Source organism: Canis lupus, chromosome 24 (genome assembly GCF_048164855.1).
Source record: "Canis lupus baileyi chromosome 24, mCanLup2.hap1, whole genome shotgun sequence".
Classification (NCBI taxonomy): Eukaryota; Metazoa; Chordata; class Mammalia; order Carnivora; family Canidae; genus Canis; species Canis lupus.
This window is the reverse complement of record NC_132861.1, coordinates 46,983,881-47,009,015: the sequence shown is the minus strand read 5'-3', so window position 1 is coordinate 47,009,015 and position 25,135 is coordinate 46,983,881. Positions and strand designations below refer to the sequence as shown.

At 53.6% G+C, this 25,135-nt stretch overlaps 1 protein-coding gene across 10 annotated transcripts in view; it reads right to left on the bottom strand.

Moving 5' to 3' along the window:
• Positions 1–22,523, bottom strand: part of MROH2A (maestro heat like repeat family member 2A) — a 47,451-nt gene extending 24,928 nt beyond the window's left edge. For 3 of the 10 annotated variants that reach the window (XR_012016766.1, XM_072796758.1, XM_072796757.1), the window contains exons 1-21: positions 22,227–22,523; positions 22,055–22,107; positions 21,389–21,485; positions 20,965–21,146; positions 16,569–16,700; positions 16,173–16,335; positions 13,458–13,556; positions 12,634–12,785; positions 11,998–12,141; positions 10,878–10,970; positions 10,521–10,599; positions 10,332–10,445; positions 7,918–7,994; positions 6,870–6,989; positions 6,452–6,562; positions 5,538–5,685; positions 5,246–5,452; positions 4,669–4,709; positions 3,827–3,968; positions 3,516–3,568; positions 2,956–3,063 (exon numbers count right to left, since the gene is read on the bottom strand). Coding sequence is in view for 9 of the 10 variants with exons in the window: in XM_072796758.1 (XP_072652859.1) it covers positions 2,956–3,063; positions 3,516–3,568; positions 3,827–3,968; positions 4,669–4,709; positions 5,246–5,452; positions 5,538–5,685; positions 6,452–6,562; positions 6,870–6,989; positions 7,918–7,994; positions 10,332–10,445; positions 10,521–10,599; positions 10,878–10,970; positions 11,998–12,141; positions 12,634–12,785; positions 13,458–13,556; positions 16,173–16,335; positions 16,569–16,700; positions 20,965–21,146; positions 21,389–21,485; positions 22,055–22,090 (2,298 nt within the window). In the remaining variant the exon portion in view is untranslated. Of the gene's footprint in view, positions 1–2,955; positions 3,064–3,515; positions 3,569–3,826; positions 3,969–4,668; positions 4,710–5,245; positions 5,453–5,537; positions 5,686–6,451; positions 6,563–6,869; positions 6,990–7,917; positions 7,995–10,331; positions 10,446–10,520; positions 10,600–10,877; positions 10,971–11,997; positions 12,142–12,633; positions 12,786–13,457; positions 13,557–16,172; positions 16,336–16,568; positions 16,701–18,921; positions 19,112–20,964; positions 21,147–21,388; positions 21,488–22,054; positions 22,108–22,226 lie in introns of those variants that run through there. The other 7 variants (XM_072796759.1, XM_072796760.1, XM_072796762.1 and 4 more) reach the window with 7 other exon arrangements.
• Between the last annotated feature and the right edge of the window lie 2,612 nt (positions 22,524–25,135).

The following is a 25,135-nucleotide window of genomic DNA, read 5'->3' as shown; positions in this document are numbered from 1 at the left end:
TATTTATTTATTCATGAGAGACACAGAGAGAGAGGCAGAGACACAGGCAGAGGGAGAAGCAGACTCCTCGCAGGGAGCCCAGTGGGGGACTCCATCCCTGGACCCCGTGATCACAACCTGAGCCAAAGGAAGATGCTCAACCACTGAGCCACTAGGCATCTCATTTTGTGTCCTTTTAAAAGAAAGGCGACTGCCACATGTATCGCTTTGTTTGGATGTGTCTGGAGTCTTGGAAGCTTGACTGCCCTATGTTCTCCTTAAAAAGGACGTTGAGAGCTTGTTTGGAAGTTCTAGCAGGGGAGCACAGGTATTTGTATACCCATGACCAAGAAACAGTCCTCCTCTACTGGGGAAGGTCATCCTCCTTGACCAGGCATGCAGCTTCGAGGGAGACGCACATGAAGCAGTGAGGGAGGATGGAGATACCCAGCTAGCCAGCCAGATCAGCCAAATCAACTCTGGCAATCAATGAGGTGACACATGTCACAGCCAGATTGCCCTCACATCCTGCATACAACATTCTTGTGAATGGTCATTGTCCTTAAATTGACATTGGATAAGATCTTATACCCACAAAGAAGATTATCTGTAAGATAGCCCTGCTTTTTGTTATTTTACATACAGGCTATAAAGGCTATCTATCTCTTTGAGCAAACACAATTTTTGGTTGACACCTGTAAAAACCTTTTCTTAGACATCTCATTGAGATATAATTTACATACCATAAAATTAACCCATTTAAGGTCTACAAATTCAACAGTCTAGTCACAGAGTTGTGCAACCATCAGCACAATTTAAACTTAGAACATTTTTATCACTCCTCCAAACACACAAAGAAATCTCATACCTGTTGGCAGTCACTGCACATTTCCCATAGCCTCTGGCAACCACTGATCTACTTACTGTAGATGCTTAAGAAGATGCCTATTCTGGACATTTCAAGTAAATGGAATGTTATAATAAGTATGTGGTGGTTTGCATTCCTTTGAGTCTGGCTTCTATCATTTAGCATGATGTCCTCAAGGGTCATCCTTTCTGTACTTCATTCCCTTTAATGGTTGAATAATATTCCATTGTATGAATAGACCATATTTTGTGCTTTTTGTTTGTCTTTTCATCCATTGGTGGGCATTTGGGCTACTTCTACTTTTTGGCTATGTGAACACTCCTACTGTGAACATTTATGTACACATTTTTGTGTGGGTTTATGTTTCTGTTTCCCCTAGGCATATACAACTCAGAGTGGAATTCCCAGATCATATGGTAACTCTGTATTTAATACTTCAAGAAACTGGTTTTCCATTCACACCAGCAATAGATGAGTGTTTGAATTTCTCCACATTCTGGCCAATATTTGTTATTATCTGCTTTTTTTATCACAGCCATCCTAGTGGGTATGAGGTAATATGTCCTTGGGGGCTTTGATTTGCATTTTCCCTAATGGTGATAATCTTTAACATTTTTTTCATATGCTTACTCACCATGTGTGTACTTTCTTTGAAGAAATGTCTGTTCATATCGTTTGCCCATTTCTAAACTGACTTGACTTTTTGTTATTGAGTGATAAGAATTCTTTGTATACTCTAGATACAAGTCCCTTATCAAGGACTTAATTTACAAATATTTTCTCGCATCCTAGGAGTTGTCTTTTCACTTTCTTGATGGCATGATTTTCAGCATAAGAATTTTTAGTTTTGATGATGTCTAATTTATCTATTTTCTCTTTCCTCACTTGTGCTTTTGGTGTCATATCCAAGAAGACTTTGCCCAAAAGCAGCTGACAGTAAATGTGAGGTTTATTTCTGCACTCTCGATTCTATTGCATCAATCTGTCTACCCATCCTTATGCCAGTACTACATTGTCTTGTTTACTGTAGTTGTGTGTAAGAAGTCTTGATATTGCAAGACTTTATATTCTTGTATTCCCACATGAATTTTAGGATCAGATTGTCAACCTCTAAAAAAAGACAAAGAGGGGGATCCCTGGGTGGCTCAGCCGTTTAGCGCCTGCCTTTGGCCCAGGGCATGATCCCAGAGTCCTGGGATCAAGTCCCACATTGGGCTCCCTGCATGGAGCCTGCTTCTCTTTCTACCTGTGTCTCTGCCTCTCTCTGTGTGTGTCTCTCATTAAAAAATAAATAAATAAATAAATAAATAAATAAATAAATAAATAAATAAATAACAAATATCTTTAAAAAAAAAAGACAAAGAGGGAAAGGCCGGCTATGGTTTATGACAGGGGTCAAAATGAATCTGTAGAGAGATTTGGGGAGTTGTGCCATCTTGACCATATCATATTCCAATTTGTGAATATGGGATCCTTTCTGTTAATTGAGACCTCTGACTTCTCTCAACAATGTTCCAAGTTTCATAAAGACCTTTTTAGGTCTTAAAGGTCTTTAGGTCATAAAGACACACATGGTCATGAGCCAGTAGCTAGATGGGTCAGGTGTACACAATGACATCCAACAACCTGCCAGTGGGGGTGGGGACAGTTGAAGGTGCTGCTCCAAATCTTAGCTTGCCTACTCTTTCTTTGCCCCCTCCTGGCTTCATCGTCTTCACTGGTGAGCTAGAACTCAACAACCCCTCAGCCCCCTTCTGTAATTCAATGTCATCCTCATCATTTTCACTATTTGCCAAAACCTGTTCAGACATCTGGATCCTTGTCTGTTGCACTCTGCTAGGAGACCAGTTCAGGTGGAGAGTGAAGTGAGAGAATCAGGAAGACTGAAGAAAGGACCACCCCACCCTCCACCCCAGCTTCAACAAGGCAGGTTCTTAGAGAAGAACAAAACAAGACACAAAAACCCACTGGCCTAAATCACCCACTTCTCCTCCCAGGACCCTGTAGACAGCCACAGGTGCAGCTGGTCTCACACAGTCTGAGCCTCCATTCCACCATCCCTGGAGTCCTCTCCCTGTCTGAGTTGCCCTGACACTGTGAACACAAACCTTCTCCAGGGAGGGGCTATCGAAGCTTTCGATCTGGTTGTTCAGCTCTTTGCTCAGACGCAAGCTCCAGTTGGAACCTCGGGTCTTCTTAAGGGAGTTTCTCAGAAACTGAGGAGGCAAAAGACGTCGGTGGGCAATGCCAAAGGCCCCCAGTCCTGTTCTCTCCCAGGCTCCAGGAGTGTTGTGTGACCTTGAGCTGTGACTCACCCTCTCCAACCCCCTTCCCCAATTCCTAAATTGCTCGACCCACTGAACCCTGACCCAGAGCTAACATTCTGTGGACCGGGGAGCAGCTGTGGCTTTTGGGCTGGAGGCAGGAGAGTCCCTGCTGTGCTGCTTTCCTGAACACTTGGTTCCCCAGGATAGAAGGCTCTCTGTTCTCCCCTGCTGACAGATATAGCTGTGGACATGCCTGGTACTCCCCAAGTCTTCTCTGACAGAAGGAGAAGTGTCCTTTAGGGACTCCTAAACTCTCCACATGCCAACCCCACCAAGCATCCTCCCATGCACCCCTCCCCTTTCTCCCTACCCAACCTCAGCAAGCTGGATCATATCTTTACTTGAATTAGCTTGTCCTCCCAGGTCTTCTGATTCCAAGTAAACTCGGTATGTTCTGCAGAAAGAAGGTCCACATATGCTACTTTCTTCTGCTGCTCCCCTCTGGATCAGCCTCCTTAGTCAGGCATTTAAAGCCCTCCATAGTTGGGCTCAGCACACACTGCATGTCCCTCCCCACGCCCCCAAGGACCTAAATAAGCCATACTGGTCCACCTTGAGCTTTGGTTCCTGTTGTTCAAGCCACAGGATTAGGACTCTCAGTATGTGCACAAAGTAGAGAGTTGACTTGGGGTCGGTGACCCGGATGCCTCACCTTCCAAGTACTTGACCAGCAGTGGGATCTCCACCTCCCACATGTCAGCCATGGAGGGCGCAATGCTCTGGCTCAGGGTCCTCAGGAGGTTGAGCATGGCTATCCCACGGCCCTCCCCCTTGTAGGGGGATGACATCAGCACCTGGGGAGCACCAACACTCCAGTGGGGCCCTGTCCCAGGCTGGGCAGTGCCAGGCATTTTGTTCCCAGAAAGGAGAGGAAGGGTAAGATAGTGGGCTTTCTCCCCACCTGAGGCTTCCGTGGAATGTGGATTAATGCCCAGAGTCAACACAAGGAGGAGAAGGGGGGCACCTGGGTGGCTTAGTCAGTCAGACATCTGGCTCTTGATTTGGGCTCAAGTTGTGAGGGGGGGTCTCAGGGTTGTGAGATTGAGCCCCGGATCCAACTCTGTGCTGGGCATGGAGCCTGCTTGGGATTCTCTCCCTCTCCCTCTGTCCCTCCCCCTCCCCACTCTCTCTAAAAAAAGAAAGGAAGAAAGAAAGAAAGAAAGAAAGAAAGAAAGAAAGAAAGAAAGAAAGAAAGAAAGAAAGAATAGATGCAAGACCTCCAGGTCTTTGGAAGTGTCATGGGGATGCTGTAGAGCTGCTCAAAGGCTGAACAGAAGAATCTGGTAACATGTCCTCACCGGGTCCCTGGGCATCTGAACACACTGCCCCTGCCCCATCTACCCAAGAGGAATGGAAGGGACCCAGAACACTCTGTCCAGCCGAGTGTCTAGTTCCCTCCTCCCACTGAGGGCTTTGGGAATTAGGAACTCAAGAAAGAGGTGCCACAGGCCATGGCCTGCTCAGGCCAGGGCAGAGCCTGGGTGAGCCACTCACCAGGAGACGGGCCAACAGTTTCTGGGGTGCAGGAAGGTCCACTGAGGAAGAAGGAAATGGGAACCTGCTCCAGTTGTGTAGCTTGAACCAGGACATGCCCGTCCCTGCTCCCATGCCCCCGTTACTCTGAGAAGGGCTTTGCCCTGGAAGGTACTTCCCCAACACCATCCCATTGCCCCCAGAACAGAGAATAGGTTGGCACAGGGACCAGTGATATGTCCATAAGGAACATTATTTTAAGTGGCTTATCCTGAGAAGAGGGGAGGACCATGCTTTGGGCTAAAGCATAGATGTCGTGGGGGTGGGGGAGCTGGCCCAGGGTCCAGATGAGGTCAAGAAGACCCCTCACCATTGGCTATCCCTTGGTCCTAAAGGGCTCCTAAAATCAGGCCCATCCCCAGTGACGCCCATCCAGCAAAGAAAGCTCCAGGTCGGTGAGAACAGCCCCCTTGGAACAAGCAGCGTCATCCTGCCCCTTAGATCGTGCCAGTCATTTTTTGAATGTCTGCTGTCAAGGGTGCCGAGTTGGGGGCGGGGGTAGGGGGAGGCATGGTAGGGTGGTTTACAGAGCACCCACCGGATGGGACCTGCTGGCTCTCAGAGACCCAGACAAGCCACACCTGGAGAACAGCTGAATCTCCACAGGGCGGGGTCCTGGGACAGGGTGCAGGGGGAGGGGACATGAGGAATGAACCTGCCAAAGGAAGTTTGCACAACTTTAGGACCTCCTCAGGTATGATAAGGGCAGGCCTTTGGCCTGGCTGTCTGGATTTCTGGACGCTCCCTGGAAGATGGGGAGGGGAATTATTCCAAGAGAGCGAGCGGCCCCCCTGCCCGATGCCAGCAGCTGGCGCAGGGAGGCTGCCCACCGTGCTTGCTCTTGCTGGCCACACCGGCCGCCGCGTCCTTGGTGTGGAGCTGGCGTTCGGCCAGGTTAGTGAGGCTGATGCAGATGGGGGTCAAGGCCTCCGTGTAATCCGTCTCCATGATGTAGCACAGGAGCCTCACCCAAAACTCCTGGATCGGGCGGGGGTGGGCGGGGGGTGGGGTGGGTAGAGGCAGCATTAGCGGAGGGCAGCCGTAGCCGACCCGTCCAGCTCGCCCCACACCCGCCCCACATTCTGGTACCTGCCCTAAGCAGCAGCTCCACGGATGGTAGCTCCCACCATTCTCAGTATCTCTGTTATTACGAGAAACTGCCCCAGGACGGGGAGCATCTAGCCCAAGGCCTCACTTAAAGGACAAGGATCCCCTCCTTATAAATTTTTCCTACTCTTTGCTAGGTCACCCTGTGTCGCAATGAAAAGTTGGCACATTCGTTTCCCCCTTAAGCCTGTGACGTCCTGGGGCGTATCCTGAGCCTTCCCAGCACATGCCTTCATGTCTTCACATAGTAGGAGCTCCCTGGATGTTTGTGGAATTAATCCATTAATCCATTCGAATCATCTCTTCACACACACACACATACACGCGCACACACACACCTGGGTGGAAGGGACACATTTCTGGCTAGAAGTCAATGGGTATGTATCGAGGCCCGCTGTGTGCCAGCAACTGCCTGAGGCTCTGGGGGACCAGGTTCCCATCGAGGGTACAGCCTCTGGAATTGCATCTTCAAGGGCAAGAGCTCAGGCAGTGGGAGGATCAGGGCCTTCCCGGCATCCCAGATAGCAACAGGACAGGATTCTGGGCATGTGCCATTCGCCCCGAGCTGGTGCAGGACGCACACAGGTGAAGCTGTCACCTGCAGGGCCCTGGCCCAGGGGGTGGGGGACACACTCACATTGGTCATCCCACTGACAGAGGAGGTTATGATCCTCACGGTGTCCATGGTGACTTTATGGACCATCTTCTCCTCCAGATCCCTCTGATAAAAGCTCTCTCGGTGATTTGTCTGGAAGCCAGAACCCAGGGGTCCCTGCTCGTGGGCCGGCAGGGGCTTGCTGTGGTCTCAGGTGTGGTCTCCTCACCCCCATGGGGCTCCATGCCCAGATACTGGGTCTCCAGAGTTTTCTAGATTCCTGCCTGGGCGACTGCACACACCTCTACCTACAGCTTGCCGTGCACGTGGGCACTCGTGTCATGGATGTAGATTCGTGCGGGTTCAAGCACAGGTGCAGCAAGCAGATTCTTTCCTCAACGCTTTGGAAACCCCTTCCAAGGACCTGCAGCACCATGGTCTGCATATCCGGGCCACTCACCAGCTTGTAGGTGGACAGGGTCAGCTGCACGGACACATACTTCAGGCCCCAGCCTTTGATCCTGTCCTGGTAGCCGGATAGAGCCAATTGGCCGATGATGCGGAGAATAGCCATCCTCACCTGAGGGCACAGGGCAGTGGACAAGCCGGAATTGGGGTGGGCTCCCCGGTTGGGGGGCTTGGCATCTAAGACCCAATCTTGTCCCATGAGACAGCGAGGAATCGGGGGTGCTCTGGGTGGGGAGGGGTCGGGGGCTACTGCCCTCTCTGTCCGCCACCCCTTGACTCATCCATCCAAGGAATCAAACTCTGCAGCAGCATGCCCACCCAGGGCCGTTATCTGAGCCCTTCAGAGACACGGAGCACACCTGTCCCTTCCAGATGGGGTGCTCCATCCTCGGGCCGTCCTGTGGGGACAGCCTGACTCTTATCCTGGGCTCCCCAGGCTTGGCCAGCCCAGAACACGCCTATTCTCTCCCCCCTTGACGGCCTCCACATCTTGAGAATGGCTCTGCCTAAATCTCCAGCCCTAGCTCCTCCCCAGCCCCATGCCCTCTCACGTTTGTGCAGACCCTCACCCCCCTGGGCCTTCCCAGGGGACATGCAGCGACCTCCAGGGCCTCCGGCCAGAACTGAAGCTACATTCCAAGGTGGCTGTGGCTACAGTGGACCTGGGCTGTGGTTATTTTTTTTTTATTTTATCCTCTATTTGGAGGGTGAGGGTGAATTCCTCAGTTGCTGCTTTCAAATGTAGTAAAGATTTTATAAAACCCTCAGGATTCACTCAGCCTCCCCTCTGCCCAGGGCGGTGTCTGAGCCCCTTCACCCGATGACAGTAAGTGTCTCAGGAGCAGGACCGCAGCTCCAGTGGGCCTCTCTCCTCTACCCCTACTCCGTGCCACCCAGGAAGCTAGGTTTCCCATCAAAGGGCCTCGGGCGGGCAGCCCCCATCCACAGAGCAGATGAGCGAAGGCCACCTGCCGGGCCTCCCTCTGGGTCCCCCACAGGTGCCCTGAACACCGTCCCCTTCCAGGTCTCTGCCCTGTTACCTTGAAGCGGGTGTCAGAGAGGGTGTTCTTGACCACCCGGATGGCCAAGGAGATGGTCCTGATATTCATTCTGGGCTCTGAAAGAGGAAAACCAGCCTGGAGGGCCACCAGCCTCCGAGCTGGGCCCGGGGGGAAGCGAGAGTCCCAGAGCACCAGGCCTGCCTGCCACCCTCCACCGGGAGCCAGGCGTCAGGTGGCTCATCCACATCACGCCTCCTGGGAGCCTCTGACTCCCACCACAGCTCGGGGACACTTCCCTCAGGAGCCTCACTGGCCACCTCCTTGTCCCCTCAACACCTGTCCCACCCCGCCCGGCCAGGGGACGGTGTTTCTACACCTCATTCCCTTGGCCTCTCTGCTTTGTGATTCCCTTTGGAACCCAGTGGACTCTGCTTGCCAGCAGGGTCCCCACCTCCTACGTCGTTAGTGCCTCCCGGTGGACACGCAGGGCCAGGCACACAGTGGGCACGCACTGGTCACAAGGCACAGCGCTGCAGAGCCGGGGCGCTGGGGCCGGGCTGCCTGGGTTCAAATCCTGTGTCTGCCCCATCCTAGCTACGTGATCTCAGGTGAACTCCTCAGCGCCGCCCCCTAGGCCTCAGTCTCCCTACTTTTGAAATGTGGATGATAATAGCACCTCTGTCACAGAGCTTCTGCGAGCAGTAAAGAGTGCTTTGTAAGTGCTTATGAGTCATAGCACCGCTGACGGGCGATTCGGGGAAGAGGAAGACTAGGAGACATAAGATAGAGCCACGAGAAGGTTCTGGGGAGGCCAAGTATGGATAGAATTACGGTTGGGTGCTCAACCTGACGCTACACTCAAGGCCCCATGTTACTACGGGTCATGGCTGGTGGAAGAAGGAGAGGCGCGCAGGACAGGATGGAGGTAGCAGATAACCAGGCACTGAGGTAGCATGTTACAGTTCCAAGTTTGCACCTGCAAAGTAGAAGCCTTACACCCCACCCCCGTCCCCTATTTTAAAAATAGCATATGCTCCTTGCAGAATTATTATTATTATTTTTTTTTTTTTGCAGAATTAAAATAAAAGGTACCCACTCAACAGTCCTGGTGTGTCCCCTAAACTCACGCAGCAATAAGCATGTGGATTTCCCGCAGGTGACCAAGGTGGTGCTGCGTGTCCTGCTGCCCTTCACCCAGAGAGGGCATCTTGTCCACAAAAAGGTACAGACGGACTACACCCTTTATGGTTGAGTAATATCCCACTAGGTGGATAAACTCTCATTCGCTTCAGGAATCCCCCCCTATAGAAAACTGGTTAGGCTGTTTGCAGGGTTTTGCTTTTACACAAGACACGCTCACCAACATCCTTGTCCGGTTACCTTTAGGGGAAGGATTCCCTTCAGACAACGGTCACTGGTCAAAAAGTCGGGATGGTTAAGCCCAGGTTTTGGTCCCTATCCAATTGAGCGCCCAGAATGCTTTATCAGTTCACACCCCCTGTCCACAAAGTGCAAGAAGCTAGTTGCTTGTTGTTCCAGCTCTGGGCTTAGCAAAGTAGAACCCGCGGGCTAAATCCGGCCCAAAGCCCATTTTGGTAAACAAAGTCTCATCGGAACACAGCCACCCTCTGCAGTGTGTGACGGCTTTTGCACAGTTGAGTCGTCGTCGCAGAGGCCGTATGGCCTGTAAAGCCAAACATATTTTTACTAGCAGGCCTTTGACAGAAAAATAGCCAGGCCAACCCTAGTCGTGATCATCTCTGGCCGCCAGACAACTCAAGATGGTCTCATTGTTGCTTAAATTTGTATTTTATTTTGTTTTTCAGAGAAGGCTTTACTGGCAGCAGAATGTGCTTCATAGACAGTTGCCCAGTTTGTGCAGTGCTCGAGGGCACCCAGTTGAAGGGCTGAACAGGAGTGGCCCGGGCTCCTCTAAATAAATCGTGTACCTGCAGGGCCACAGGCTGCCAGCAAAGGGTGCCTTGCTCCAACTCACACAAAGGTGCCGTCTGAGCTAGTGTCCCAGTTGGGGACAGGTTTCCCCCCTTTTGATTGCAAGGCCAGGTTTAGAGTTTGGGCCTAGGGATTTAGAATCAGGGTGTTTAACTGCAATGAGGGACAGTGGGGCTTTAGCCCTACACCTACACGGTGGGATGTGGCCTTATTTAAAGCCTTTGATTTCACTTTGGGGTCGGGGGTGGGGGGGTTCAGTTACCAGTTTGGAATTCAGACTCAGAGGGAAGCTGGGATTCAGAGTTTGAGGAGACGACTGAGGGTGGGGAGTGTGGGTCACGGTGCTGGTTAGGCCCAAGGGTAGAAAATAGGAAGCAACCGGGAGCTGTGACTCCATGTCCAGCCCGTGGGGTCTATGAAAGAGGAAATGACAAGGGTCCAGACATGGGTGAGACCTGCCTCCCTGGCCTCCCGCCCGGTCCAGTTCCGTCCTTGCTCACCATCTGCGCTCACCACGGCCCTAATCAGGGTCAGGGTCCCCACGCGGATGGCCTCCTTGCTCATCTCTATCTGACTGAAGAAGAATTTCATCAACTCCTTGGGATAGGACCGGGCTGCAGGGAGAAGGCTGCTTTAGTCCCGGGGCTGGGACTCCCCAGGCTCACTCACAGCGGACAGGGGGTGCTCACCGAGGGCTATGAAGCACTGTACGATCTCCACCAGGTTTTGGCTGCTGTATTGCTGCTGGGCAGGAACCTTGGCACACACCTGGGAAGGGGGCGTGCAGGGAGGGTGGTGAGATCACAACCAGAGAGGGGACGCAAGTGCAGGGCCAGCCCAGCCGGGCCGTGCCAGCAGCACGTGGGCATCAACACCTTGCACCCTGCCACACCCACCCTGGGGGTACGGGAGCCCGTGAGCAAGACCGGGACTCCACCACCACCACACCCTGTCCTCCCCAGGTCGGGCATGCCACCTGCCGCAGCCCACTTCCCACTGATCCACCCTGAGGATGCTGGTGCCCCAGCCAAGCTTGCCGGCCTCACCTGGACGTGCAGTTCTGTGAAAATGGTGTGCAGTTGCATTTCGGGGACTGGGGTGTTGGTGGTGACGGACATTTCCAGGATCTGCCTTAAGACCTACAACAGACAGGCAAATGGTGGGAGATGACCTCCTGCCGATCCAGGTCACTTAACCCTAGACTCTTGCTACTCAGCCAGCAGCGTGGCCCAGCAGCCGGCAGGCCACATCCGCATCTCCCGCTGGGAGCTAGTTAGAAGCGCAGCCTCTCAGGCCCTGCTCCAGCCCCGCTGAATCTGACCCTGCATTTCAGCCAGCCCCCAGCCAGGGCCTAGCACAGTGAAGCTTGCAAAGGGCTGTGCTCGGCCACCGAGCACGGCATTCAAGGCCCTCTTCCCCTTTCTCTCAGATCCACCTGGAGGTGAAGCCCATTCTTTCGCCAGAGTGACCCAGCAGCGGGCCTCTGGATCTATCACATTAATTCCTGCTCCTTGCTTTTAGAGTTGAGGACCATGCCTCATCTGCAGACAGATGAGTGATCCCCTTACAGTGTCTTCAGCCTGGGTCACACCTCCACTCCGAACGCTGCCAAGACTCCATCTCATGTGGCTTAGGGGCTGTCGTGGGTTAAAGGGTCCCCCCAAAATTCACGTACACCGGGAACCCCTGAATGTGACCTTATTTGAAAACAAGGCTTTCCAGACATAGTTAAGGGTCTCATATGAGACCATCCTGGATTTAGGGTGGAGCTTATGTCCAACCATCGGTGTCCTTGTAAGAAAAGGAGAGGACACAGAGGCAGACACGGAGAAGAGGCCGCGTGAAGAGGGAGAGGGACCCTGGAATGGTGGGGCTGCCAGCTGCGCAATGCCTGGGGCCACCAGAAGCTGGAAGAGGCAAGAAAGGATCCTTCCCCAGGCCGTCCTTCAGGGCCTTATGGCAGCCGCCCCAGGAAACTAATGCACCACCTCACTGTGGCCTCCAAGACACTTTGGGATCTGTCCCTTCTGCCTGGAACAACAGTTTTCTCAAAAATCCAACAAGTGCCAGGCCCCAGCTTCTACCCAGGTGACACGTCCCTAGCACCCCCCCCACCCCGCCCTGGAAGCAAGCATCCCGCCGGGCTGAGGCCCAGCGAGCTCTGACCTGCGTGATGAAGAGCGCCTCCAGGCTGCCCCGGTACTCCGCCAGCAGCAGCGGGATGTAGTCATACACCTGGTCCCGCAGGTCATCGTTGGGCAGGAGCAGGTTCAGCATGGGCTTCAGGGATTTGATGACCCCCAGCTTCACCTACCCCAGGAGCCCGGGACCCCGGCAGTCGCGTACCTGCAGGGGCCCCATGCTGGCCCACCAGGGCCATCACCGCACCCAGAGAGTCAAGGACACGTGACAGAGGGCCCCCCCCCAAGACCCCCAATAGCAGGCGACGAGGCCAGACCGTCCCTGCGAGTCCCAGCTCGGTCACTCAGTAGAACCTCTCTGAGGGCCTCAGTGTCCTGGTGTGCAGAGCAGTCCTGCAGCGTAGAGTTGATGCGGAAATAGCTCCCTCAGGTCGAATGCACTGTAACGGGGCCCTCACCCAGCACCCCGGGGGCCCGTTCTCAAGCCGGCCTCCTGAGGCTCCAGGTGCCCTGCCGTCCAGCTCCTCTGTCACGCCGCTGTCTCTCCGGCGTCCCAGGAATGACGCCGGGCCCAGGGGTCTCTGAGCCCTCCTAGCCACACAGGCGTGACCTGGGGGGACCACGGGACCCCCCTCCCCCCACCGAGAAAGGGGCTTCTCACCTCGGGGTTCTGGTTCCTCAGCCACACGGTCACGAAGTAGCGATACAGGGGGAACAGCTTCACGGCAAACTGATCTTCGGTCATCACGGGGTACACGCTGTCCTCCAGATGCCTCAGGTAAAACTGCACCGTCTCACAGAAGGTCTCTGTGGCTGCGGGTTTGGGGGGGGATGCAGTGAGCCCCGAGGGGCAGGGGCCGGACAGGCCTCCCCACGCACCTCCTGCAGGGGGAGCGCTGCACACTTGGGGACCCAGCGGGTGACCCACGTGGCCTCAGGCCGAGGCCTAGAAAACCCTTTCTTCCGCCCTTAATCTCTGCCCTTCCGACCCTTATCAGCTGGATATCCATGCAGGGACCCCGGTGCTACACATACAGGGGCGTCCGGGCCCCATCCTTGAGGTTCAGGTGCAGGGGTCAAGAGTGGAGCCTGGGCTGTGGCCCTAGTCACACCCCGAGGATCGTACTGCGGAGGCCGGTGAACACATTTTGCCTCATTGTTCTCAGGTATCAGAGATTCGGAGCCCCCCAAAAACGCTCAAGAAATCAAAACCCAGGCCCAGGAGATCAGATGTAAACGGCACCAAAGACCTGCCCAGGTCAGGCCACGTCAGAGCCGCTTTCCCTGGGTCCCTCTCCTGTGGATCCGAGTCACCGTGACAACTCCCTCCCGCCAGGCCACGTCCTCCTGGACGCACGCGCCACAGCTCAGCCCCCCCGAGAGCCAAACCCAGAGGCAGGTGGGGGGGGGCAATGTCCGGGCAGACGAACAAGCCCCTCCCCGGCGAGGCCCCTGCACCTGGCCGCCCAGACCGGCGGCACGTACCGCTGCAGATCACCTGGCGCATCTTGGCTTCGTTGGCGAGTCGCAGCATCGTGAATATGGTGGCCAGCGTGATGCCCATGTACGGCATGAACTCGAACACTGGGCGGGCGAGAGGCGCGGTGGGCTCGGGGCGGGGCAGGGAGGACGAGCCCCTGGCCTGCGCCTCCAGCCCGCGGGCCGCGTGGGAGTCAGGGCGGCCTGAAAGGACGGAGCTAGAAACAAGTGACGGGGGAGGAGCCGGGGCCCAGGACACAGAAGGAGACGGAGGACAGGTGGGGCGCCTGGCTGGCTCGGTGGCTGAGCGCCTGCCCTGGGCTCGGTGCGGACCCCGGGGTCCCGGGATCGAGTCCCGCATCGGGCCCCCCGCGGGCCTCCCTCTGCCTGGGTCGCTGCCTCTCTCTGGGTCTCTCATGAATAAGTCTATAAAACCTTTTTTTCTAATTTTAAAAAAAGGAGGAGGACGACGAAGAGCCGCAGGGAAGTGCGGGAAGTTGTGGGGGGAGAGACTCAGTGGGGCTCATGGGTAGATGCCCGGCTCCGAGGTGTCCCAGGAATGTCCTTGGATGAAACAGGGAGACAGCCCGGGTTGGGTGGGGGGGACCAGAGGCAGGCAACAGGCAGGCAGAGAAAGGAAGGCAACCCGGAGGTGGGGAGGGGGACAGAGGACGGGTTCTTGGGACACAGAGCCACCCTCCCCACCCAGGACCGACCCCCTCCATCGGGCCCTCCAGCTGCCACCTCAGCACAGCTGCCACCTCAGCAGGCTAGTCCTCCCGCCCCCAAGGCCTCTCTGCCGTCTGTCTGCTTCCACCGGCCCCATGTGACCAGAACCCGTGCACGAGGGGACACACTGGCCCCTGGGCCCTTCCTGAGTCCCTGTCCTTGCAGCCTCCACGCACACCACCTTACTGTCCCCAGATGCCTGCCAGCTGTCTTCCTGCACTGGGCTGCTCCACCCGTGTGGCCTCCTCTCACCTTGCCTCACGTCTCCCCTCCCCTCCCTTCTTCTCTCCTCTTTCCCTTCCCTCCCCTCTCCTCCCCTGTTCTCTCTTCTCTCCTCCCCTCCCATCTCCCCTCCTCCCTTCTCCCCCTCTCTTCTCCTCTCCTCGCCTCTCCTCCCCCCTCCTCTCTCCCCTCTTCTCTCTTCTCTCCTCTCCCCTCTCCCCTCCCCTCTCTCTGTCCTCTGCCCTCCCCTCCCATCTCCCCTCCCCTCTCCTCTCCTTTCCTCTCCCTGTACCCATTCTGCAGGTGTGGGTGTACTGAGGACCCTGCGAGGAAGGCCCCACCCCTGCCCTCGAGCTCTGCAACCACACATCAGCTGGCCGCTTGCCCTCCCCCCTCCGACGTCCCGCATGCATGTGGACTCAGTGCACCTGCCGCTGGCCCGCTGCTCAGACCTGAAGCCGGCATCATCCTCGGCTCCTCCTATTTACTCCTTCACCCCCAGCACACAATTCATCAACAAGTCCCATCCACTGGAGCCTCATCTGTGTCTCCCATGTGTCCCCCGCTCACGGAATGTGCCTCAGCGTGAGCCACCAGCACCTCTCACTACACGCCTCTTAGCCCTTCTCTGTCCACACAACAGCTAGGATGGTTTTCCTGGAACCTACGTTCCACAAGGCAGCTGCAGCTTTGCATCCTTCAACGGCTTTCTTGTGCCCTCGAGTGAAGTCCATTCTCCACCATGCCTTCCCCAGGCCCTGCTAGCCTCTCCAACCCCCTTTACACCATCTCCCCCTCATCCTGACTACAGCCACGGTAACCCCTCAGTTCTTCCGAGAAACCAAGCCTTTTGCTGCCTCAGGCCCTTTGCACGTGATGCACATCTGGTTCTTCACACAGTTACCATCATTTCTCATCCCTTCGGGCCACAGCTGAAATGTCACTACCTCACTGAGGGCCCCACAAACCTGAGGTCCCCTCCCTCTTGACCTCAAATAGCCACCAGGCTGTTCTCTTCCTACCCCTCATCACATATGATGACTTGTTGACTTGTTTACGGTCCTTTATAGGACAGAACCCAGCACCTCGTATTCACTGCATGGCCCAGCACCTACCACAGCCCTGCGCAGAGCCGGAGCCCAACACCTACTGGTAGAATGAGGAGGGGGCCTGAGAGTGAGAAAAGTTTGGAGAAAAAATGAGAGGAATGAAGAGATAGAGATGAGAGGCAGGGACACGGAGAACCTTAGCAGAGGGAGACACATGGAAACAGAAAGTAGGAATGCCAGAGAAAGATAAGAAAACAGGGAGGGATGGGTGGGATAGGAGGCAGGGAGTGAGGCGCGCACTTGTGATGCACAGCGGGTGATGTATGGAATTGCTAAGTGACTACACTGCACACCCAAAACTAGTATAACACTAGTTATAACACTGCATGGCAACTAACTGGAATTAAAATAAGAATGTAAGGGGGGCAACTGGGTGGCTCCATGTTTGAGCATCTGCCTTCAGCTCAGGTCATGATCCTGGGGTCCTGGGACCGAGTCCCTGTGGGGAGCCTGCTTCCCCTCTGCCTATGTCCCTACTTCTCTGTCTCTCATGAATAAATAAATAAAATCTTTTAAAAAAAATAAAATGTAATAAAAATTTTTAAAGTAGAAAAGAAAGGGACGGGGGTGGTCAGAGAAGAGAGAGGCAGAGACCAGGAGGGGGCGCCAGACTGGCCTGCAGGACCAGATGCCAGGCTGGGGACCCGCGTGGGGAACCTACCGTTGCCATTGGCCAGCTTCGCCAAGGTGATGATGACAAACTCATCCGTGAGGTTGAGGGGCTTGAGGTGGTGCTGCAGCTCGTACATCACCAAGCTGAAGTGGTTTCGGGACAGAGCCGCCAGCGTGTCACTGGCCACCTCGGCCTTCACATAGCCCTCTGCCTGCAGGGGACGGGAGAGGGATGTGGGGCCCCACCATCCGCTGGACCCTCATGCAAACCCTCCTGCCCCACATCTGCTCCAGCCCATGTGTTTCTTGGGCTCAGCCTCTTCTTATCCCCCCAACCCCTTCCACCGAGGTCACCGGACAAGAGCCTTGTGCACACCACGCCATGCCTACCAACGGCCCAGCCCCTGGGTTGGTTGGAAGGGGATGGGGGACGGGGCTCTCCTACCTCCAGGGTCTCCCTCATCTCTTTGGAGGCGATGGCGACCAACCTCTGGACTCCCTGCTCCTCCAGTTCCCCCTCCTGCTGGATGATCTCCTGGAGGATGTTGTAAATGTTGACTTTGCGCTGGGTAGAAATCTGGGAAACAAGTAGTGCAAGAGGGAAGATCCTGGGCTGGGCCGTGGCACCAGGGACAGACCCAGCCCCCACCCGCCCAGTACAGTCTGCCATCATCTCCCTCCTGCAATGCACCTGTGATTTATAAGATGCATGTATTGGATCTCTGTCCCACTTCTGGCACAGAGCTCCTAAAACTCTTGGAGTTTCCTAAGTGAGGAGAGCGATTTAAAGTGTCCTCTGTTATGTTAACGAGGTGACCTAGCTAGCACCTAAAGATGGGAGCTGGTTGCCTGGAGAACCAACCCTTCAATGGGAGGGTTGGACCTTTCAGTCTTCGGAGGGAAGGGGAGCTAGAATCTGAATGGAGGAACCGTAGCCAATGGCTTCATCAACCGCGCCTCTGTAGGAGGCCTCTGTAGGACGGGGCTCAGGGAGCTTCTGGGCTGGTGACCACGTGGAGATTCTGGGCGAGATTCCCAAGAAAGCACATACACTCCACACCCTCTCCCCACGCCTCTTCCTCTCTGCATCTCCTCCGTCTGGGTCTTCCCGAGTTATATCCTTTTATTTTTTTTTTCAATTTTTTTTATTTATTTATGATAGTCACAGAGAGAGAGAGAGAGAGAGAGAGAGAGAGAGAGAGAGGCAGAGACATAGGCAGAGGGAGAAGCAGGCTCCATGCACCGGGAGCCCGATGTGGGATTCGATCCCGGGTCTCCAGGATCGCGCCCTGGGCCAAAGGCAGGCGCCAAACCGCTGCGCCACCCAGGGATCCCGTTATATCCTTTTATAACAAACTAGTACTCTAGTAAGGAGCCTATTCCCCTGAGTTCCGTGAGCCACTCTAGCGAATTAATTGAACCTCAGGAGTGGGTTCTGTAGCCAATTGATCAGAGGCACAGGTGACAAGCACGGGGGTAGGGCGCGGAGACAGTCTTGTGGGACTCAGCCCTTAACTTGTGGGATCTCATGCTGTCTCCAGGTGGAGACGTCGGAATTGAGTGGAACTGTAGGACACCCAGCTGGCGTTTGAGAATTGCTTGGTGGTGTGGGGAAAGCCTCCCCGCCCAACGCTGGGCCTGGTTGCAGGATGATTAATCTCCCATCCGGCAGCTGTGCCCACCATCCTCAAACTGCCCAAGAGTCAGGCCCTACTCTTCCACCTCCAACACCTTTCCCTGCCCTTCCCCATTCAACTCATCCAACTGGCCCTGTCGGTGTGGCCTGCAAGTCTGTCCTCTCTTCTCTGTGTCCAGGCTGGCATATTCAGCAAGGCAAGTGTCAAACGGTCAGCACGCAAGCTCCTCCAGGAACTTGGCATTGCCCCACTTGAAAGTCCAAGAAATCAGTCTGCCCTGGTGACGGAGCACCCGAGGCCAGCAGGTGTGCCTCTTACTGTACTTTGGTTCCTATATCACCTTATCACCATTTCTAAATGGCCTGGTTTAGGATAGAATTGGACGGATAAATGGTACAACCCAGACCACGCCTGGAAAGGCCACATTCGAGAATCAGATTTGATCAGGTCTGAGGAGCCGCTCTTGAAGAATGAGTGTGCGCCATGGCCTGCAAAGCCCTGGGCAAAGGCCTCCTCCCTCAGGTAGTAGGGTGGTCACTCCCCAGTGGCTCAGAGACCTTGGAAAATTTGGGCACCTCAAGAAGAAAAGAATTCACCCAAATTTCTATGTTTTCCTAGTGAAATCTGTTCCAGAAAGTTTTGGCTTTGCTTGCCTGGTCTTAGCATAGCCTATAACTAAAGTTTCTAAACTCTAATTGAAGGTTCCTCATGAAAATCCCAGGAAGAAAGAAAATTGTGGGACCTTGGCTATCCAATACCGCCTGGCCTGGACCAACGTCCCTCAATCTTATTTTTTACTGGTCCGTAAAGAGCCTTCTTATTTTTTTTAAGTTTTTATTTGCTTATTTGAGAGAGAGAGAGAAAGGGCATAGGGAGGGGGGAGAGACAGAGGAAGAGGGAGAAGCAGGCTCCCTGCCAAGTAGGGAGCCTGACCAGGGCTTGATCCCAGGACCGCAGGCACGTGACCTGAGCCGAAGGCAGACACTTAACCAACTGAGCCACCCAGGCACCCCCCAAAAGAGCTTTCTTAGACATTTTTCTAATCCCCCCCAACCATGAAACCTTAATACCATCTATTTATGTGCTATAGGCATCTCTGAGCTTTATACATAAAAAAGTAAGGTTTTTTCAGCCCCCACCCCGAGAACCCAATTTACCCACCTCAGGATGGTATCACCCCCATTGACAATACGTGCTCTAGATTTTCCAAGAGAACTCAAGGAGGCAGTTCCAAGAGAGCTGCAATTAGTGCTCTTGCAGCACCTGCATAAACAGCCAGGTAAATTATAAGACCAGCTTTGTTTGTGATCAAGAGGAATCTCTGGAGAGTATTTATGGTCACAAGACAAAAACTGTCCAAGACTTGGACACTAGTATAGAACAGGCACCAGAGGAGGTGTGGGTGCCGTCTGCAGCCGCTCACGGGTTTATCAGGCCTCAAGGAGAGCGTGTCCTTGACCTCCTGATGGTGATGGTCTAGGCTAGGTTACGGCTCCATGGGCATAGAAGCTCATTTGTAGGAAACTGATAACAACGCAGACAATGTTTCCCCCATAGCGACAAAAATTATTCCTCTGCGTGGCAATGTAAATGAGTTTTGCCTGGTAAAGAATATAAATCTCTAGAAGTAAAATTTTTCATCTTAACAGTTGCTAACATTTTGCTGGTTCCCTCACTGTTTGATGAATAACTGAAATCTTTGAAACACGTCAATTTTTAAAACATGCCTGCTTGCTTATTGTCTATTTATTGCCACTTATCACTCCTGATGGCCCGGGGATTAATCATGTTCTTAAATTTGTTTATATTTCCTGACATCTTGGGGCCTCACTGACCCGGGGGAGACGGCCCCTCCAAGGGCGACGCAATTATTGCTACAGAGAGCAAATAACTCAGCTTGGAGCTATGCTTTTCAAATGCCAGACAACCAATCCAGGGCCTGCACCCCAACCACCTTTTGTATCAGGCTCTAACTTGGGGGCCAGGTGCCAGACAATGGGGATCCCCATACCTAGAGCCCATTATTATTCAGTTATTCAAATTGCCCCATCCTCCCCGACAGAGACCACAATACAGACTCTTTTCCACATTTTCTCCTCGCTCCCTCTGACTCCTGGCCAACCCCAGTACTTGCTCCCATGGCCCGGCACCGTATGGCCTTGCCCTCGTCTCCTGAGTGTTGGCATCGGCGTAATAATAAAACCTACATTTTAGAAGTCTGTTATAGAAACCCTCTGCCCATGCTCCCGGACTCTGGCACACCTTCTCAGCTGCCACACATCTTTCTATAAAATGAGACTTTCCATAAAGAACCTCTACAAAGGGCAGCCCGGGTGGCTCAGCGGTTTAGCGCTGCCTTCGGCCCAGGGTGTGATCCTGGAGACCCGGGATCGAGTCCCACGTCGGACTCCCTGCATGGAGCCTGCTTCTCCCTCTGCCTGTGTCTCTGCCTCTCTCTCTCTCTCTCTCTCTGTGTCTCTCATGAATAAATAAATAAAATCTTTTAAAAAAAAAAAAAAAAGAACCTCTACAAAGAACTCATGTGCTTCCCACCCCCAAAGGCTACAGGAGAGTCTAAAATCCAGCAGTTCTCAAAGTGTGGTCTCCAGACCAGCAGCCTCAGCGTCACGGGGGAAGGCGTTAGAAATGCTGGTTCTCGGGCCATGCCCACGGACCTTACTGAATCAGTAAATCTCAGGCTGGGGCTCAATAATCTAGGTTTTTAACAAGCTCTCCAGGGGCTTCCGGCACTCTGGATCCACTCTGTCCTGTGTTAGAGGCCTACCACGATTGCCCATCACACATCCCATCAGTTCCCCCAACATCCCCCATCCCAGCCCCGACTCCAGCTACACGGTCTCCCCACTGGCCAGGCGTCCCTGCATCCACGTCTGGTGTGTCTTCGCTGCCCTGCGTCCACCTGCTTCAATCCTGCTCAACATCTTTGTAACCAAGTTCATGTGCCCTAGGACAACGGTTCCCAAACCCACTGTGTCCGAATAAGGCAGCTTTTGAAAGTTATGAAAGCCCCAGGCCCCCGTTGGTCGTCAGAGTTAAGGACCTCACTGTCTTCTTGCCCACCCCTGGGCCCCAGCACCTGGCCCCGGGCCCGCCACAGTCAGTAATGTGTGCTGAGCGGCGGCTGGACCCCCAAGCAGCCACAGGCTGAGCTCAGAGGGGCAGCCGAGGGTGAGCAGGCCCTACCTTGGGCACCTGCAGGCAGCGGATGAGGGCGTTCATCACCACGGACGGCTCGCTGGTGGCCTTCTCCGTGATTATCACCGAGGCCAGCGTCTTCCGCATGTCAGGACCTGCCCCGGCAGCATCCGTCTTTGCTGCCCCACTGTCCATGATGTTGAGGAGGTTTGTGACTTGTTGGAATGTACCTGAGACAAGGTGGCACAGGTGTGGTGCTGAGGGGGCCACCACGGGAGGTGCTCCCGTGGCCAGGCCTTCCCAACACGGCACAGCTGCAGCTCCCCCTGCACCATGATTGAGCCGGGCCTCCCTGTCCACCGTGTGGAAGGAGACACTGAGACCGAGGCTGGGACCCGCCCCAAGGAGTTGGTGGTCAGGACGGAGAGGCAGGGGCAGGAATGCAGTGCAGGGGTGGGGCCAGCTTTCTTACCCCCATCGTCTGGCTCCAGAGGTTCCAGGTCCTCCGTTTCCTCCAATGGGTCCTCATTTGAGTCTGCGGCTGCTTCTGTCATCTCTTCCTCAAGCTCCTCTAAGATAAACAAGACTTATGAGTTGGTGTCAACACATCCTAAGATGACCCCCAGTGAGTCATGGCCTGTATAATCCTCTCCCCTTGAGTGTGGGCAGAACTGCGACTTGGTTAGACCCGCGTTCTAGCCATTAGACCATGGTGTAGATGATGGGAAGCCACTTGCATGATCACATAGTCTCTGTCTTAGCAGACTGAAAGGGGATTCTCATACTAGCCTTGAAATGGAAACAGTGTAAGCCGCCTATGGAAGGGGCCACGTGGCAAAGAAGTGGGGGCTCCAGGCCTACAACCACAAGGAACTGGATCCTGCCAACAACCGCATAAGCTTAGAAGAGACCAAACTCCAGAAAGGATGCGGCCCCACCATTACCTTGAATGCAGCCTGTGAGATGCCCCCCTACCCCGAATCCTGGCCCATAGAAACTGCGTGACAATAGATGGGTGTTGTTTTAAGCCACTAAGTCGATGTCATTTATTACACAGCAGTAGCTAATACACTTCATTAAGAAGGGCCCTCCTCTCCTGTCTCTTGATACTGAAACTAAAGATTAATGAGAAATCTACCTCAACTGCCTTCATTCCTCTTCTCAAGGGTCTCATGCAACATCAGCAGCTTCCTAAGGGTTGGCAAACAACACAGATGTCAAAATGGAGGGCTGAACACTCCCAGATCCATCCTGTGCTCTTTCCCTCCTGGGAATCCTGTAAAGAGCTACTCTGGGACCCAAATACTGACCTTTCCACAGAGTCCTCTCCTGGATGGAACAAAAATATACCACAAGAAAAGGCCCCGTTCTTTGCCTAATACACATCAACGGTAAGGTGGACAATAGCAGGATGGGTTGTCAAAGCAATGGGATAGTTGGCTTCTCAGTCGTAATGTGGATGAGAAATGGGTCCCTTGGCGGGTGGAAGGGTTTCATGAGAATCAACACCGTTAGGCCGCAGACCCTTGGAACTTTGAGATCTAACTGACTTCCTGAGTCTTTATCAAGTGAGGGCTTTGAGGAGTGCACAGGGCCCTGTGATCAAACTGCCACATTATGTTGTCACTAAACATTTCTGTTACCAACATGTGTGGCAATGTACGGTGGCCTGTTTGGGAAAGGGACATGGTGTTAGTGGGTGCAATTCACTACCATGTCCCTTGGGGATGCACTGTTGGTTTGCAAGCTCTGCAGGAGTTTCCTGGATGAAATCTGAAACTGGGCCCTGTAGCAGCCCCCTGAGATTGGGAAAGGCAAGCAGAGCCCTCATTCCAAGGATAGGAGAGGGGCTGGGGAGCCTCCAATTTCCCAGGTCCAGCTCATGAGTCAACTGGCAGACGCATCTTTTCAGTGACCTCTTCCAACATGCGGTCATAGGGCCTCAGGGTAGAAAGGTATGATCAGGCCTGCTGGAGTGGGGTGGATGATGGAAGAGACCTAGGAAGAGGACCTTTCCACCCCAAGGACTGGACAGATTACGGAATACTTAGAAGGAAAGACCCAGTTTCCCTGAACCAAAAGTGAGGTCCAAGGATTTCCCTGTCAGTTGTAGCTGTGTGACCGGCCAGATCAAGAGTTTGAGCAATAAAATATTGGCCTTTGGAAACCTTTCTGTGCATTAAAGGGCAACAAAAACAGACTCAGAGGGCAGCCCAGGTGGCTCAGTGGTTTAGCACCGCCTTCAGCCCAGGGCCTGATCCTGGAGACCTGGGATCGAGTCCCACGTCAGGCTCCCTGCATGGAGCCTGCTTCTCCCTCTGCCTGTGTCTCTGCCTCTCTCTCTCTCTCTCTCTCTCTGTCTCTCATGAATAAATAAATAAATAATCTTTTAAAAAAAAGAAACAAACAAACAGACTCAGAGCCACGTAGGTCCAAGCCTGCTTAGTTAAAATTCCCACTCAAAGTTCGCCCACCCTCCCTAGAGTAAGTTCCTCAATCTCTGCTTGGACACCTCTGATACCAGGGTGCTCATTACCCTTCCTAGCCCACTGAAGCTGGATGCTTGGAAAACAAGCTTCCCCAGCATAGCACCAAGCACTTCTTTCCCGTAAAATTCATGCACTGTTCCTCGCTCTGCCCTTGATGACATCCTGACCAATATCGAACAGGCATAAGAAGACAGTTATCACCTGCTGCTCTTTCATAGCTACCTCTGCCCTACCTCCTCCCACTCCCTCTGGGCCTGCTCTCCTCCTCCAAAGATCCCTCAGGTGATCAATAATTCCTTCCCGAGACTTTGCTTTAATTGCTAGGATCAGGGGGCAGTTAGGATGAGTTAGAGGTTGGGGAGGAGATTACAGTGTGTGGGAGATGGGGGTGGATGGAGACTTCTCCAGTCTTTACATGCTAGTAAAATAAGGTGACGTGGTTGCCATTCCATTATGCAGACCCTACCTGCCTGCCTGTTGTGTGCAGCTAACATGGTTCTCCATGTAGCAGTGAATATAGAGATGGGTAGGATACCTTTGTTCTCTGACAGTCTAAAGACCTAATACATGAAAGATCAGGGATTTAGGGCTAGGACTGAATGTATCAGTTAGCCAGTGCTGTATAACAAACCACCTCAAAGCTTAACGATTGAGAACAACCATTTATTATTCTTCATAAACCTACAGGTCAGCTGGGCAGTTCTGTTGATCTGGGCCAATCCAACCATGGAGTCACTCAGACATCTGCAGTCAGCTGGTGGGCTCGGTGAGGGCTGGCTGGTCTAGGACAGCCTCCCACAGATTGTTAAGTCTGGTGGTTGGCTAGCTATGGGCTGAAGCAGTTAGGGAGATTGGGACACCTGTCTCTCACACGACAGGGCTAGCCCAAGCCATTCTCACAGCAGGTAGGTGGGCTTCTGAGAGAGTGGGCAGGAACATGAAGGCCTCTTGGGGCCTAGACTTGGAACTGGTTCCAGCTCCCTCTTCTACATGCTACCAGCCAAAGTAAGTCACAGGCCAGCCAATCTCAAGGCAGTGGGAAATCGGTCCCTCCTCTCCATGGGAAGAGCTGCAAAGCCACATTGTGAAGGGCATGGCTATCAGGAGGGGTAGACAAAGGGGCCATTTTTTTGTTGCACACCCAATGAGTGTGTAAGCCATGGCGAAAACTGGGATGGCCCTGAACACACTCTCCAGAGAGGACACTAAGACAATGAGATCAAGGAGAAAGAAGTGGGCTCTCCTTGGTTTTCTGAAACAAAAATATTTTTCAGGGTTTTTTTTTTTTTCTTCAGATTAGGACAATAATATTTGACTCCCATACAATTCATTGACGAAATCAGTCACTCTTATGTGCTGTCACTCCACTGAGCTTCCCACCTCTGCTTCTATGGGAATTAACTTGAAAATAAGAGAGCACTGAATTGTAGAAACCTGTGAGCTTAAATGCATGGAAGTGCCAAGGCCCGGAGTAGAAAAAATGGACACAACATTCATGGGTAGTGGACATGTTTGGGATCATCTCCCCAGCTCACTAGACTCCTCTTCCTTGACCCTTGGGGTCAGTTATGGTTCCCCGTGGCCATGTTTTCCCTGTGCAATCCCTCCCTCAACACTTCTGATTGGATGACCAGGAGTGGACACCTGATTGGACCAGTCAGTTTCTTCCTCCCTGGAATTTCAGACTCTGGGTAAGAAAGAATCTGGTCAAGTTTTCCATGGGCCTATGG